The sequence below is a fragment of the Miscanthus floridulus genome, chromosome 9, assembly GCF_019320115.1.
Source record: "Miscanthus floridulus cultivar M001 chromosome 9, ASM1932011v1, whole genome shotgun sequence".
Taxonomy (NCBI): domain Eukaryota; kingdom Viridiplantae; phylum Streptophyta; class Magnoliopsida; order Poales; family Poaceae; genus Miscanthus; species Miscanthus floridulus.
In genome coordinates, this window is record NC_089588.1 from 85,984,125 (window position 1) to 86,000,815 (window position 16,691).

The window sequence follows — 16,691 nt, forward strand, 5'->3', positions numbered from 1 at the left end:
CGGTGCGGAGGCAATGCGGCTACAAAGGGAGGCTAGCCGATGGCATAATGAGGCCGAACCACAGCGAGCAATGTGCGGGAGCGAGAGCAGGGGCGAGTGGTTGTGGCACTGGACGCTTATGGTTGGAGGAGAAGAATGGGCCATGGACCTGGACCAAAGGGGTACAAGGGTTTAAGTCCCCGCAGATACTGGGCGTGTCTGGTATCAATACCGGACACGTTCGGTATTTGTGGGTTGTGCCCACTTGCTCCACATCTTGATCTCTTTAATACAAAACCCTTCACATCTATTCTTTAGTCCAAAATATTTCTGTCCTTGATCCCAGATTGAGTGTAACCAATTTTTCTTATCCAAATGCCAAGAGTAGCACTTCTCTTTTCCAAATATTTGGCATATAACCAATTTTTATCACTTGAGGGAGATTTAGTGAGGCATAGTAGATTAGTGGACTTAAGAGAACCATGTCATGTGTGATTAGCGAGTCAATCAATCAAGGAGAGCTATAATCACCACATGACAAGGCTAGGTCACAAAGACCAAGAATCGAATAGTTTTCCAAATTCATACCACCTACACATTCTAGTTAGGGATTTTGAAAAACATCTATCTGATGCGACACAAATGCACATTCTAGCATATAAAGGGCCTTAGATGCGCTTACAATGCATAAATGTAAAAATATACCTTTGCCTTGAGCCCACAAGATTTTCACTAAGACAATACATGGCATGATAATCATTATGCTTATATCACTTCTCAGATAATCATGCCATATTTGAAGTCAATTTTTTATCAAAGGACTACAAAGAGTGCTAGATGAAATTGTTAGTCCATAGGGGTACAAAATAGAGAGATGAGCTCCCCCTTAATAAGTGCTACAATTAATTTGAATAACTTGCCATAAGCACTTTACTCAATTATGAATGTGGGAGAGTCAATTTTCTATTTTGACCAACATATAGTAAGATGCCATATTTAGATTTAGTTCAAGAGATGCTTACAACCATTTAGACATAAAGAATCACAGGGCTTCTGAATCATCTAAGAATATATGAAGTCATAACGATCATAACTCAGTAGCAACCAAACTCGTTGCTCTGCCCCCTGGAATACCGGACACGTCAGGTATGCTCAGGATAGAAACAGTGAACCTTTTGGTTTGTGATTCTCCGTTAGGTTCTAGTACTTGTGTATACCTGCATCTCAACAAATAAGTTGCTCTACAAGAGAGCCATTAAAAGCACCATATGGCAAGCACTAGAATCATCAAATGAAACTAATTGGCCACTTTCAATATTTCACAAATATGCCTATTTGTGAGATATTGAGCAAGTTGAAAGCAAAGTGGCTATCCTATAGGGTTTAGGTACTCGTTACCAAAGGTGAGGATGAAATAGAGGATATGATTAATCATTATTCTTCAGGTCAACCATATAAGAGATTATGATAAGCATTGGTTGATAGGTTTAGTGAATATTTCCAATTAGATTGCTCAATCACCCCGAAGACTTCATCTCACCACTAAGTACCTACATCAACATCCTAAGCACACTTTGGTACCCAACTCTTGTTGGGTCCTTTTGAGTTAGTCAACAAGTGCTAGGCACCCAAAAAGCCTTAGTACTAGTTTGTGGTGAACACATCACCTTGCTAGTGCTAACTCCATTTGTAGCCTTCCTAAGCATATTATCATAACCAAATGTGTTCGGCTTAGGAATGTTACCATTTGGGCAATCATAGCTTAGATGCCCTTTTCTTCTACAAGCATAACACATATGACTTTGATTTGCTCTATTCTTGTTTTGCTTGTTAGGACATCTATCAATCATGTGCCCCGTCTCATTGCATCCATAGCATCTCCTTGTTATAACTTGGGCCCTCTTTCTTGCCTCTTTGTACAAGGGGCAATTCTTGGTAGGATGGCCCAACTTCTTGCATATGAGACAAGCACTTGGTTCATCACTCTTCATTTGCTTAGCCACTTTAGTGGAAGCCTTTTGATCAGCGGCTTCAACCTTGTCGGCCCAACTCTTGTGTGGACACATAGCCCACTCATGCCCATACAATCCACATCCATAGCACAATCTTTTTCCATGTTTCTTGCTCTTGGTTGCTTTGACTTTGCTTGAGTTGTGATTCTTTTGTTGGATTTGGGATAGAGCAAGGTTTGAACCCTTCTCAAGCTTCTTCACCATGTTTTCACGGTTATCTTGAGAAGGTTGTGCTTCCTCCGTACCCTTCAACCGAATCACATCCTTTCTTAGCCTTTCTACTTCTTTGAGCTCATTACTTTCTAAGAGATTTTGCTCAATCAAAGATTAGCTTGCTTGAGAAGCACACTCATTAGTACAAGGAATATTTAATTGAGATGGTGTACAAGTGGTGTGTGAGTGGAAGGTTGAGATGATTTTACCAATGTGATCACAACCTCATGAGCTACCTCAAGCATGAAATGTGATTCCACTAACTTTTCATGTGAGCACTTGAGATGAACATAGTTAGCTTGAAGTACATTGTATTTGCTTGATAGTTCATCTAGTCTTGCCTTGAGCTCAATGTTGTCCTTTTCTAATTATGACACATTAGAAGAGGAGTTAGTAACTAAGGCATGCTCAATTGACAATTTTTCATACCTTTCATTCAAAGCCTTTAGTTCTTCCAACTTGGAGATGAGAAACTTTTCTTGCTTTTGAAGTGATTGTTCTTGTTTCTCATTCTCTTCTTCAAGCTCATCATTCTTTTCAACTATCTTCATGATGATGAACTTGTCTTTGCGGTTGAGATGATCAAGGTTGTAGTTATCTTCAACTTCAACATCACTCTTATCTTGATCATCCACTTGTGCTTTCTCCTTTTCATGATATTTCTTGTTACTCTTCTTCTTGCTTTTCTTGGCCATGAGACACAAGTGATGAGCACCATTACATACTGAGGTTGACTCATCACTTGGCCACCATCGAGCTTGATCATTGTCGCAGACGCTAACTTGCTGTCTTACTGCTTCACCAATACAGGACACGTCCGATAGTGATACCGGACACATCTGCTATGTGCAGCCAGGCAACACTACATCTGCAGCTTGCACATCTTGCTTCGGCTCGATGCTTTGCTGGTTCCATGAGGTTTCTCCACTGCATGAAGACTCAATGGACATGTCTTCTATTGACTCATACTCATGAGCCTCATCATATAAGGACTTTCTGTATAAATCAACAAGTATATTCCAAATGAGATGAACACTCTCCGGAGGTGTTTGTCCATTGAAGATTGCCTCATCTAGAACCTCTGCACTCAATGTACTCAACATAACATTAATGCTTGAGCATTGAGTTGCACGCATATCTCTTCCTCTTTTGGGATATTTTTTGTAGTTGCTCCAATCAACTATTGGAAGCGAGATGCTTGCATCTACAATACGCTCAACAAGAGGACTAATAGCCCTAAAAGCATTGCGTACATGAATTGACCAAGGTAGAAAGTTTGAACCATTATTTTGGAGAAGCACCGGCTCCGACACATTAGGCGTCGATATCATTTTCTCACGGCGGTGAAGCTTTTAGTGAGTCCTTGCTCTGATAACAATTGAAAGGACCGAGATTGCCGCCTAGAGGGGGGCGAATAGACATTTCTAAAAATTCAACCCTTTAAAATGCGAAAATGATTAGTGTTGGAGTTTCTAAAATCAGAGAAATAAACCCCTCACGAGTTAGCCAACAGAGAACACAAGGTATATAGAATAAGTCTAGAAGGTACAATCCTGCAACAAATAAGTTAGAGCAGCAAGTTTACAAATTCAGCGCAAGGACCAAATACCGGGCACATCCGGTATTGATATCGGACACGTCCGGTATTCACGGGTTTGCCCGGTCAGCTCTCAACTTGCTCCGATTGATTTTGCTTTTCAAACCAAGGTCCAGACCACTATTGGTAACCTACAGACAAGCTCAAACAACACACAAAGATCACAAATACCAAATGTAGAGAGAGATTGAGACACGATATTTGTTTTACCAAAGTTCGGACTCTGTCAAGTCCTACTCTTCATTGCGGGGGCTGCGAGCGACCTAGCGAAGGTCAGCTCTAGAGGACCACGAAGACGACACTAGCCAGAGTCTTTCCCAACTCCTTTTCCTCCTTCCACTAGATGATTCTTTCCCTTGCGGCGGTGGAATCAAACCATTACAAACTTTCCGAGGCACACCACAAGTTGGGTGCTCTCCGGCGAAGCCCAACCGTCTAGGACCGAAGAGTCCAAGAGTAACAAATGTAAATCACGAGATTGACAAATATGCACAAGTACTCAAGGGTGGCTTGCTCTCAATTTTGAATCTCACTCAACCCACAAGATGGATTTGCAAGTTTGAATCAATCACTCACTAAGTGAGGGTTGGAGAGTGTTCTCAAGGCTCAAAAACATGTGAGAATGTCAGCAGAATCAGCAACCTCCAAAGGTGGAGGCTAAGGGGTATTTATAGCCCCTTTAAAAAACTAGCCTTTATGTCCGGTATTCGCCGTACAGCTCCAACGGTCACAAAGTCAGTAAAGCTGCGAGGCGTCAGAACTCCCGACGATTGTCGGGACTTCCGACTCCTGGAACTCCCAACGAACCAACCCAAGAAAACAGAGAGGGTTACTGTGCCCGGGCAAATACTGGACACGTCTGGTATCAATACCAGACACATCCGGTATTGCCAGACTTAGCAAAACGAGTTAGTTCTTTTGGCTCTCAAAAACACTCGAACCTCACATGGGTTGGCTTGAGCACTTATGAATAAATATCTATCAACATAATGCATCCCTCTTAATAGTACGGCATATCTATAAACTCAAGATCAAATGAAACTAGAGGTTGAACTGCTTAAATTGATTTCCTTTGAACCACATGCCATAACTTTCATTTCTTCAACAAGTGAGGGTGTCATTATGTCAATCTTGATTTTCTCCTTGAGCATAGCCATCTTGAGCATGTGACTTGATTCCATTCAATGAATGTGAGTTAACTTTAAATGCATCAAGTCTCTTCCAATAATTCATCCAAGATTTGATTCTCCACTTCAATGTGACCATCATAGTTTGATTGGTACCTCAACTAAATGCAAGTACTTCCTTCTTCACTCTAGTTAGGTTTCTCGGTCACCAAGCCGTTGCTTGCCCTTCACCCTTACTTAGTACCTCGAAGCCTTTCCTTACTATCTTCACCATCTTAAACCATCAAGTCACACTTGGTGTTGAATCATTCATTTATATTATTTGTATAAACATTTTCAATGTAGCAAGCTTTAGGAAGTGAGACCATTCCATATGTAATCCCTTATGTCCCATTAATAATTTCTTCAACGTGCTTGCTTTCATATAAGCCATAGAAATCCCACAAATGAGTAAGGCTTGCATGAATTATATTTGCATTGTTGTCTTGTGTTTAAACTAGATTGTTTCCAACAATACATCATTTTGGCTTTCATTAAATACCTGTGAGATAACATATTACCTGTCCACACTTAGCAAAATGGGTTAGACCTTTAATCACGTTGTCATTCAATCATTCAAAACCCACTAAAGGGCTAGATGCACTTTCAGGGACCCACTCTCTCCTCTTTTATTTGTTCTATCAGCAGACTTGTTTCAATCAGTTTTGAACAAGGCCAAGGATAGACAGATTTTCAAATTACCAATTGAACCCAATTACTCTTCAGACTTCCCAGTGATACAGTACGCAGATGACACCTTAATAATTATGCAAGCCTCTGCCACTCAGCTTTTGGCCCTAAAAGGACTACTTCAGTCATTTGGAACATCCACTAGCCTCAAAGTGAATTATAGTAAATCCATGATTGTTCCAATTAACATATCAGAGGAAAAGCTTGATCACTTGGCCAGGACATTCAATTGTCAGAAAGGAACACTTCCCTTCACCTACCTTGGCCTGCCTCTTGGTTTGCAGAAACCCAAAGTGATTGACTTCTCCCCATTAGTTAGTGTGTGAAAGAAGATTGGTGGCAGCTTCCTCTTTCTTGAACCAAGCAGGTAGACTTCAGTTAACAAATTATGTTATCACAGCTCTACCAACTTTTGCAATGTGTACTTTCAAGCTCCAAGGAACAGTCATAGAGCAAATTGATAAATATAGGAAACATTGCCTCTGGAGAGGCTCAGATATAAACTCTAGAAAGCCAGCAAGTGCTTCATGGCCAATGGTTTGTAAGTCCAACTCTGAAGGTGGCCTTGGGGCTCTTAATTTGAGAACTCAGAATGATGCCTTATTACTCAAATTCCTTCACAAGTTTTTCAATAGAGAAGACATCCCTTGGGTAAACTTGGTCTGGGAAACTCACTATAGAAATGGAAAGCTACCAGGTAGCAACAATAAAGGATCCTTTTGGTGGAAGGATATCATAAAGCTTCTGGATAATTATAAAGGCCTAGCAAAAGTGGATCTACAGGATGGGAGAACCTTTTTTCTTTGGTCCGATATGTGGAGAGACTCCATTCTCAAATTGAGATTCCCTGAACTCTTTTCTTTTGCAAAAGATAGAACTGTCTCAGTGGCAGCAGCCAAAGCTGTAGACAATCAGCAAAATCTCTTCCATCTGCCTCTGTCTGAAGAAGCCTTTCATCAGTTCCTACAGTTTCAGCAGATCATGGAAGCAGCACATGACACTGAAGAAAAGGATGTCTGGGGTTATATATGGGGCTCAGCCTTTTCTCTGCATCAAAAGCTTATAAGCAAATGAGTGGACACTTGCCTCTACATGCTGCTTTTAAATGGCTCTGGAAAAGCTCTTGTCAAAATAAACACAGAGTCTTCTTTTGGCTCATTCTCGAGGGAAGATTAAACACCAGAAGCATGCTTAGAAGGAGGAATATGGACTTGGAAAGTTTCAACTGTGTATTGTGCAGTACACAAGTGGAGGAAATCATTGATCACCTCTTTATTAGTTGCCCTTGTGCATAACAGAGCTGGAGCCTAATTGGTCTCCAAGTCGATCAGAGTCTGACCCCATTTCAGAACTTGGAGTCCTTTAAGAATCAAATTAATCAGAAATTCTTCATGGAAATCATTATCCTCCAATGTTGGGCAATTTGGATGTGCAGGAATAATTTTATCTTCAGGCAGATTCAACCGTCTATTCAAGCCTGTAGAGCTATCTTCAAGATTGAGTTTGAGCTGATGCTATGCAGAGCAAAGAAAAAATATTTCCCAATGATTCAGGAATGGATAAGTCATCTAGATTGAATTGGAGACCCCCAGTTTTCTCAATCCTACTTTTCTTCTTCCCCTTTCTAGTTCCCTAATTCCTGCTTATTTTTTTCTATACTTTACCCATTTGTAATCTGTACTTTTTATTATTAATAAAACTACAGTAGGGGCTCCTTGCCCCTCCTGTTTCATCCAAAAAAATGTTCGAACCAAACACTATCGACTGGCCAGACTATATAGGAAGGACAGAGGAGCAAAAAAGCAAGACGATGGAAGACCAATCCAATACTCCAACGATATGAAGGCTCGAAACAAAAGCGTATGCTCTCCCTCCGCTAAAACAAGTGGCGTCGGCCCTCGAGTACACCTCCGCCAGCTCCCTTTCCACCAAGCACCCCAGAAACTTTCCCTCACCTGTGTTGTGTCGTCGCACGACAGAGGTGCGGAGACAGGACACTAGAGCAAAGCGAGCAACAGCAGATCCAGAGAAAGGGGAAACAGAGCAGGCTGGCGGCAGCGGATGAAGTCTTTGGAGGAGAGAGAAATGAAATAGGGGACAACTTCAGACTTCAGCGGTTGTTCATATTTTCTAGGAATAGATAGATGGGCCATACAGAATCTGCTTGCTGGAGAAACAAACAAACAAAAATTGCCCCGAGAATACAAGGTTGGTATTCTCAAGCACGGCCTCGAATTTAGTTTTAAGGGCTCAAGCATGGTCTTGTTGGAGTTGCTCTTAGGATTAGTCAGGCCCACAACCACAAGGAAGAAATAAAGAAACTAGAGAAGAATATTGGATCGTTGAAATTTTCACTATGGGCCGAAGAATATAAGTTTATAATAGATTATTAATCCATTTGCTATTGTGTTAAATTACTACTATTCTTGGCTGGTAATTAGAGTTAGTAATTTTTTTAGTCAAGTATAGTTACCCTATTGCGTGCCAAGCACACCATACAACTCTATTCTTATCACAAACTAGGCACAGGCACATACCCAAACTTAGTTGTGGAAATTGATTCAGAATTGACACTAACTACAAATGCCAACCATTTGCAGATACCAATGGTTCATATAAAGACAATCTAGCGAAGCTTAGTCTTCGTAAATGTCTTGTAGGCACGTGCTAGTGTTAGTATAGGTTCTAGGTCTAGTGTACACCATAGTGGTGTATTGGTGTGAGTGAATAAAACGTGTGAGTGTGTGTTTGGCTGTACATTCAAATACTACTTGTATTATCAGATTTGAGGAATAAAAAAGCAATTATACATACTAATCCATCTCCGTGCTTTTGCATAAACTAAATCTTAACAAATATCGATGTAGTTTCCCTTTCCCTCTTTGTTTATTTTTCAATGAAATACCCATATAGATACTTAGTATTTTCTGTATGGTTATGACGAACATAATTTATCAGTTACTGTAAATGTTTTCACTGTTCATATCCATAGTTTTCCTCTCTATATGTGTGTATGCAATATACATTTAGTTGAAATTTTAGCTTACGGTGGGTCATGTTGCACTCATGACTTTTGACGTTATGATTGTAGATTTTGCCTTCCAATTTTTTTATCTTATTAGTTGCTATGGTTTATTTATCCAAATCTTAAGTTGAACCTCCTATGCTTATTATAACTTTTATTCAAAACACTTATTTTTGTATTTTATTAAAAATAGTGATTTAGATTGCACTCTTAGTTACTACTCATTGCATAAACTGTCATTTAAGCTTACACCACATCACTCAAGATTGCAGTGGAGCTTGAAGTGACATCTATGAAGAATACACAGTGTTGATCTCAAGATGATATAAGGGCCTATTTGGCAGAGCTCCCAACATAGGTTAAATCTAAGAGAACCTCTACAAAACAGTTTTTTTAATAGAGAAGTGATTCTACTTGAATATGTGAAGCGATACTTTGAAACAAACTATGAGTCTAGGAGTTGAAAACAGTAGCTTCTCCTGAATTACTCCACACACGAAATTACTTTATGCATATAGTTTATCCTAGACAATATAGAGATCACTTTGCATAGATAATTAAGAGCATAAGTAGCTCTACCAAATAGACCCTTACAGTGTGTTTGGGAACTACGTGGGAAGAGGCATGGAACTAGTGGTGGGAGTTGATAGAGAGAATTAAAATGGGAAATTAACTTTTAGTCACAATCCCTTGTTTGGTTCGTGGAAGAAATAAGAAAGGGAATTGAAGAGGGAATTCATATCCCGTGTTTGGTGTGAGGGTTTTGAGGGAAAAATTAAAAGGCAAATCATGATGGATGGTGAGGATCTATTTTTCTTTTAGTAAGAACACAATTCCCACCCAATTACTACCCCTCCCCTAGGGAATTGATTAGTAGGGGTTGGTCCTCTAAACTCCCCTTCCCCTTCCCACTAAATCTCCCATTCCCACAAAACAAACAAAAAGATTTCTAAACTTCTATATCTAAACTCCCATTCCATGCTTTCAATTACCGCCAACATACGAGCCGAAAGATCTCCAAGAGTTCTCCTATACAGCCATCTCAAGTCAAAATTAAGGTTTATAAAACAAAATCACCCTCCAATCATCATCTATCAGACATCATATATTTAGCGGTATCTTAAATCATCATCCCTCTCTCTCAAATTTAAGGTGGCATATTGTCCACCCAACAAGATATTTGAGATGAAGTAATAGCTGAGGGAGAGAAATATATATTTAGGGCTCATTCGGTTAGTGTTGTACATGGTAGAATTAGTTCCTGGTGTGAGTTTGGCTATATAAATTACACAACCAATCCTGGTAGGAATGGTTCCTGGTCACCATTCCGTGACAAACCGAACGCAGCCTTAGGGTAGTTTGTTTGTTAGGATGCCCCTAACTAAGTTTACGACTCTTGAAGATCCTATTAATATTTAACCCCAACAATCACTATTTAATCCAAAGGAATTTTAATTTTTCAGACATTAAATACAACATTGGAGGCTCCCACTGTAAAGATTTTATTGATAAAAAAGAACAAAAAGGAATTTTAAAAATGATCCGCACTAAACCCTTGCTCTGTGCAAGATGTTGAATTTCCTCCATCAAAGATTATATGTATAGTAGCATTTTTCTTTAGAAAAGGGGTGCTTATAATGATAACATTAATATAGATATGTCATACGTCATGATGTTTCAATAATTTGTATAAATTTATCCAAAGTAACAACTTACATAAAAAAGGAAAATTGGAAATAACTTTTTTTCTCGTGGACTAGAGACGCCTCATATTCTCATTAACTAATGGTACAAAACTGGAAAATCTGAGAAGAATAGAATTTATTCAGCAGCCATATCATACTACAAGGTGTCTAGATCAATCCATGTCATCGGATTTATTTGTTTATTTATTGCCAAAATACGCATGAAGAAAGCCAATGTCATGATCCAGGGACTCATCATCATGTAGTCTTCAGCTTGTCCTGGATGATTGCAGTCACTGTGATAATGCCAGTATGTAATTCGTGTAAGCCTCACTTTATATTATATATTCATATACCAAAGAAAATAAAAAGTAAACCAATTAAAGCTGCAGTTACATGCATATTCATACCTCTCAAACCAGATGATCTGACTGTGCTGGCCAAGTCGTTGTTTGCAATATTTCTGAATAAATACATTTTTTTTCTTTTGTCAGTTGCAGAAAAAAAAACATCATCTTGTAATATAATGTAGCCATGTAGAGGCGACAATGATTTACTGAAATTAACGCATTACTCAGCTCGCCAGCACATCGTTTGGGTCCTTCCATATCTGCCTTTGCTCGTACAGTATGTCAACTTGCAGCCAAAAACAAATGCATGTTTCAGAAAAAGACTCAACTCGGTAACGATGCCTGCAATATGATATATATGCAGTTTACCTTCAGTGTTGCAGCTTGCAAGTGTTGCAAGTGCAAGAAGGCAGCTGAGGACTGCTGTTGCCGCTGCAAACTGAGATGCCATTGCTCAGTTTGAACCTGAGAACTTCGCACACAGAAATGTTGAGGGTGGCTTTGCATAGACAGTTGTAAGAATAAATAATGGGATTGGTTTTGAATCTTCCCTGCTCTAGCTAGTCCGACCAAACTTGCCTTGCCTCCAACATTGACCGGATATTGTACTCTTTTGATTGACGAATGGTGCGCAAAGGAAGCCGTGGACTGGATTTTGTGTTGTCCTTACCAGGTAAAACTTCACCTTGTAATGGTCTTCGGCTTTTCTTGTGATGGTGTGACAGCTATAGCTATATTGCCATAGAAAACTAGAATTTTTCTAGAATCATAAATATGGATGTAGTACAAGACAATTTTCATAGGTTGAATGTCGATTTCTTAAAGGAAAAAATTGGTTCTGTGTACCACTAAAATATGCAAAGAATACTGAAAATACTACCTGTAGATCCGAGCTCCCTGAAAGGTGTAGACATTAACTAAAACTAGGATCTATCTTGTTTAAAAAAAAACTAGGATCTATCTGTCGGGTACCATAAAACGGGGTACCCCTAGCGTATATCGAAAGAGCCACCTCAACCCCATAAAAAACAAAGCCAGAAGGTAAGCCATTGGTTAAACACCGGCCCCGTCCGAGACCACCGGCCCTCCGCCTCGCCTTCGGCCTCGCACGGGAGGTCTCGACGGCCGGACGAATCTCCGCCTCGCGCGAGGCCTCGCACGGGAAGCCTCGGCAGGGAACCCCTTCTCCGTCTCGCCCGAGGCCCTGCGCGTATAGCCTCGAACGAGACAGCGATTCTCCGTATCGCTCGAGGCTGGCTCGGCAATAACCCGTCGCTCCCGCCTCGACCAGTCCTCCCGACAGCGCGTCGCGTCCCATTAATGCGTCAACCACTCCCGCAACCTCAGCCGGACGACGGCTGGACACCGCGGAGTGGCCGACGGGACGGGAGGTCACGTCAGCGCCATACCGTCCAGAGCAGGACGGGGTAGGGGTTACCGGCCACTGTGCGCTGGCGCTGTGCCCACGATCAGCGCCTGAACTACACTGTGCCACCTAATCCCTGCCCCAGGAACAAACGCGGCATGGAGAGTCAAGTCCGGGATTCACGTCTGCCGAGCCTCCCATGACGGCTCGGCCTCCAAGCCTCGACAATCTACCGTGGGGTCTCGGCATCCGCGGGATTCACGTCTGCCGAGCCTTCCGCGATGGCTCGGCCTCGGCACCAATTAGACCTCGGCGCGCCACCAAGTCAAAACTCCGCAGGGTTCGACATGTCTCCTACAGCGGAGGCCATGCTGACTAGACGTCAACAGGGATTCCCACGACCTCAACAGCCTCAGGCATGGCCGGCATGACGCACCAGTGATTAAGTACCAATTGCCATTCCTGACACTGTGCTGCTACAGGAATAGGCCACAGTACTAGATCTTCCTTCCTCGCTAAGGCTCCACATGTAGTTCTCTCATGTACTCCTGGCTCCCTCCTTGCGGCTATAAAAGGAAGCAGCCAGGGCCGTTTCTGGGGGGGGATCGGACACTTACGATTAGGCCTAGGCCCACACGACGAACTCGCGCATAACGCCCAGAGGAACACGTGAGCTTTCCTATGGCTTGAGATCAATATCTCAAGCAATCCACGCCGCACCACGAAGAGACCTGGGGCTAGCTCCCTCTCTCGCCCTGCTTGTAACCCCCTACTACGAGCATTTTGGTGCAAGGAATACAAGATCGATCTCTTGAACTGGACGTAGGGTACCCATTACCCGAACCAGTATAAACTTTGTGTCTCTTTGCATCACCATCCAGAATTGGGTACACACAGTACAAATTTACTAGTTGGTTGAGGACCCGCTGGTCCGAAACACCGACAGTTGGCGCGCTAGGTAGGGCCCTCTGCATGTCAGTTTCGTCATCCCAACAAGTTCCGGATGGCAGACCCCGTACGACCACTGCGTCTCGGCACGGTGATCTGGTTTGGGAGCCTAGAGTTCATGTCTCTAGGGCATGACTACGACATGGTACTCCTCATGCCCCGAGCTCCATCGGCCGACGACGACGTCACGCACCGGCAGCCCAGGCGCAGGCGGCGCCCGGGTGGCCGCTCTCGCCGTACTCGCTAGGCACGACGCGAGCAGGGTCACCCCGACGCCACGCGAACTTAGGGCGACACGCCGCTCTCCGTCGGTATCCCACGACCAGCTGTTGGCACAAGGTCCCTGGTTGGGGACCTGTCAAGCCTGAGCCTGGGCAAGGGAAAAATGCCGGTGGCGTGCGGCGATGCCCCGTCATCAAGCTCCGCTCCACCACTCTCTGAGGAGCCAACTCCGGCGGAGCAGAGCCCGGCGATGGCACCATCCCCATACCCCTTCGGGTTGAGAAATGCCGCCGCCTCCTACGCTTACACCTACGCTTCCGCTCACGCGGATCCCTCAGGACGCCGCCAGCGCTTTGCCCTCGACTTCGACACCACCGCGTCGACCCACACCCACGCTGACTCCTCGGAGGAGGACGAGGCGTGGGCCGGAGCGGATTTCTCTGGACTCCACGACCCTAAAACCATGCGCCGCTTCTTGACCGCAAGCGACTACTGCTTCGGCTACTCCGACTCCGACGACGAAGGTGCTTACGACCCCACTCGCGAGTGTTTCCACGTCGGGCTCGGGATGCTGAGGGCAGACAAGGAGGACGAGGGGGTAGGTAGCCGTTCCCCGCTTCGCCCGGGTACAGGCGCCGCCACACCTCCGCGCGTTGTCCTGCCGGCAGCGCGGAACGAGAACCTCGCCCCTGCACGACCTCAACGCCCGGACCTGGAACAGCTCCGTGAGCTCCAGGCCAAGGTCGAGCAAGACCAACTCCTCCTACAGCAGCTTCGAGATACTCTTGAGCGGGAGCATCAAGGTCGCAGCGAGGGCGGAGGAGCCCGACAGAGGGCCCGCGATGGGCACCACCGCATCAACGACGACGAAGGGAGTGAGCAGCCCCCAATCTTCAATCGCGCTAGCCAGAACGTCGTGGCTGCGGCAATGCTAGTCTGCGCGATGCCCGAGCCTTCCACCACAGAGGGGCGACGGGTCCGCGGTGAGCTCCGGGATCTCCTCGAGACCGCCGCGGTGCAGTAGGCCGAGAGTTCCGCCTCTCGACGGCGCGGGGGTGCCTTGGACCTTCCCATGGCACCACCTCGGCATAATAGGGAGGCCTCGGTACGTCCTGAGCCCGCTCGGGCACCGATAGCCCCCCGGGTCCCCTTGCTGCTCGACCGCCTCGGCAACCAACGCGAGGCACAGGGAGACCATGAGGTGGTCAGCAGGCGACGACGCCACGACAATGAGGGGCCCTCCCGGGGCTACCATCCGCACCGAGGTGGCCGTTATGACAGTGAGGAGGACCTCAATCCTTCTCCTAAACCGCCTAACCCTTGTGTCTTCAGCAGAGCCATCCGCACTGCTCATTTCCCGGCCTGGTTTCGGCAACCAACCAACCTTACGAAGTATAGCGGTGAGACCAATCCCGAACTCTGGCTTGCCGATTACTGCCTGGCTTGTCAGCTAGGTGGCGCGGACGATGACCTGCTCATCATCCGCAACCTCCCCTTGCTCTTATCAGACTCGGCGCGAGCCTGGCTCGAGCACCTTCCTCCCTCACAGATCCACGACTGGCGCGACTTGGTTAGGGTCTTCGTTGGGAATTTCCAGGGCACATACGTGCGCCCTGGAAACTCCTAGGACCTTAAGAGCTGTCGCTAGAAACCGGACGAGTCTCTCAGAGACTTCATCCGGCGCTTCTCCAAACAGTGCATCGAGTTGCCCAGCGTCGGCGACTCGGAAATCATTCAGGCTTTCCTCTCCGGCACCACCTGCCGAGACTTGGTATGAGAGTTAGGTCAGAACATGCCGCCCTCGGCTGCCGCGCTCCTCGACATCGCCACCAACTTCGCCTCAGGCGAAGAGGCTGTTGGGGCCATCTTCCCCGACAACGACGCCAAAGGGAAGCGGAGGGACGAGGCCCCCGAGGCCTCGGCTCCCCACCTCCCCAAGAGAAAGAAGAAGGGTCGCCAAGGGAAGCAAGAGGTCCTCGAGGCCGATCTGGTCGCGGCCGCAGAGCGCAAGAATCTCCGAGGACCCAGGGGCCCTAGGCCCTTCGACAACATGCTCAGGAAACCCTGCCCTTACCACCAGGGCCCGATAAAGCACGCCCTCGAAGATTGCTCCATGCTCTGGCGTTACTATGCCAAGCTTGGACTCCCCGATGACGATGCCAAGCAGAGAGGCACTGGCGATCGGGACGATGACAAGGACGATGGGTTCCCCGAGGTGCACAATGCCTTCATGATCTTTGGTGGACCCTCGGCGTTCCTTACGGTGTGCCAGCGAAAGAGGGAGCGCCGAGAGGTCTTCTCGGTCAAGGTAGCCACTCCTCGATACCTCGACTGGTCTTGAGAAGCGATCACCTTTGATCGAGATGACCACCCCGACCATGTCTCGAATCCCGGGCAGTACCCGCTTGTTGTCGACCCAATTGTTGGCAACACCCGACTCACCAAGGTGCTGATGGACGGAGGCAGCGGCCTCAACATCCTCTACGCCTGCACCCTGGAGCTCCTAGAGATCGATCGGTCGCGGCTCCGGGGTGACGCCGCGCCTTTCCATGGCATCATGCTAGGGAAACGCACGTGACCCCTCGGGCGCATCGACCTTCCCGTTTGCTTCGGCACCCCCTCCAACTACCGCAAGGAGGTCCTTACCTTCGAGGTGGTTGGATTCAGGGGAACCTACCACGCCATCCTGGGGTGGCCGTGCTACGCCAAGTTCATGGCGGTCCCCAACTACACCTACCTCAAGCTCAAGATGCCAGGTCCCAGCGGTGTCATCACGATCGAGTCCACGTACGAGCATGCATACGACTGTGACGTCGAGTGCATCGAATACGCCGAAGCTCTCGTGGAAGCCGAGACCCTCATCGTCGACCTCGAACGACTCGGCAGCCAGCTACTCGAGCCCAAGCGTCGAGCCGGGACGTTCGAGCCCGTGGAAGCTGTCAAGCTCATCCCAGTCGACCCCGCCTGCCCCAACGACCGGGCGCTGAGGATCAGCGCCACCTTCGACATCAAATAGAAAGTCGTGCTCATCGACTTTCTCCGCGCGAACGCCGACATGTTCGCATGGAGTCCCTCAGACATGCCGGGCATACCAAGGGAGGTCGCCGAGCATGCCTTAGACATCCGGACCGGCTCCAGACTGGTGAAGCAGCGCCTGCGCCGATTCGACGAGGGAAAGCGCAGGACCATCGGCGAGGAGGTACAGAAACTTTTGGCGGCCGGGTTCATCAAGGAAGTATCCCATCCAGAGTGGTTGGCTAACCCTGTGTTGGTCAAGAAGAAGAATGGGAAGTGGAGGATGTGTGTAGACTACACCGGTCTGAATAAAGCATGTCCGAAAGTGCCCTTCCCACTACCTCGAATCGATCAAATCGTTGAGTCCACTGCGGGATGCGAGACCTTGTCTTTCCTTGATGCGTATTCTGGTTACCATCAAAT

General features: G+C 46.0%; 1 protein-coding gene across 1 annotated transcript; it reads left to right on the forward strand.

Moving 5' to 3' along the window:
- The first annotated feature begins 15,705 nt into the window (after nucleotides 1-15,705).
- LOC136480218 (uncharacterized) lies at nucleotides 15,706-16,269 on the forward strand. Its single transcript, XM_066477828.1, has 2 exons — nucleotides 15,706-15,784; nucleotides 16,010-16,269. The coding sequence occupies exons 1-2, from the start codon at nucleotides 15,706-15,708 to the stop codon at nucleotides 16,267-16,269; spliced, it is 339 nt and encodes a 112-aa protein (XP_066333925.1).
- The last annotated feature ends 422 nt before the right edge of the window (nucleotides 16,270-16,691 follow it).

Coding starts and splice junctions, on each gene's coding strand:
- LOC136480218 (XM_066477828.1), top strand. CDS start 15,706: ATGGACGGAGGCAGCGGCCTCAACATCCTCTACGCCTGCACCCTGGAG. Junction 15,785..16,009: donor CGATCGGTCGCGGCTCCGGG/GTGACGCCGCGC, acceptor TCAAGATGCCAG/GTCCCAGCGGTGTCATCACG.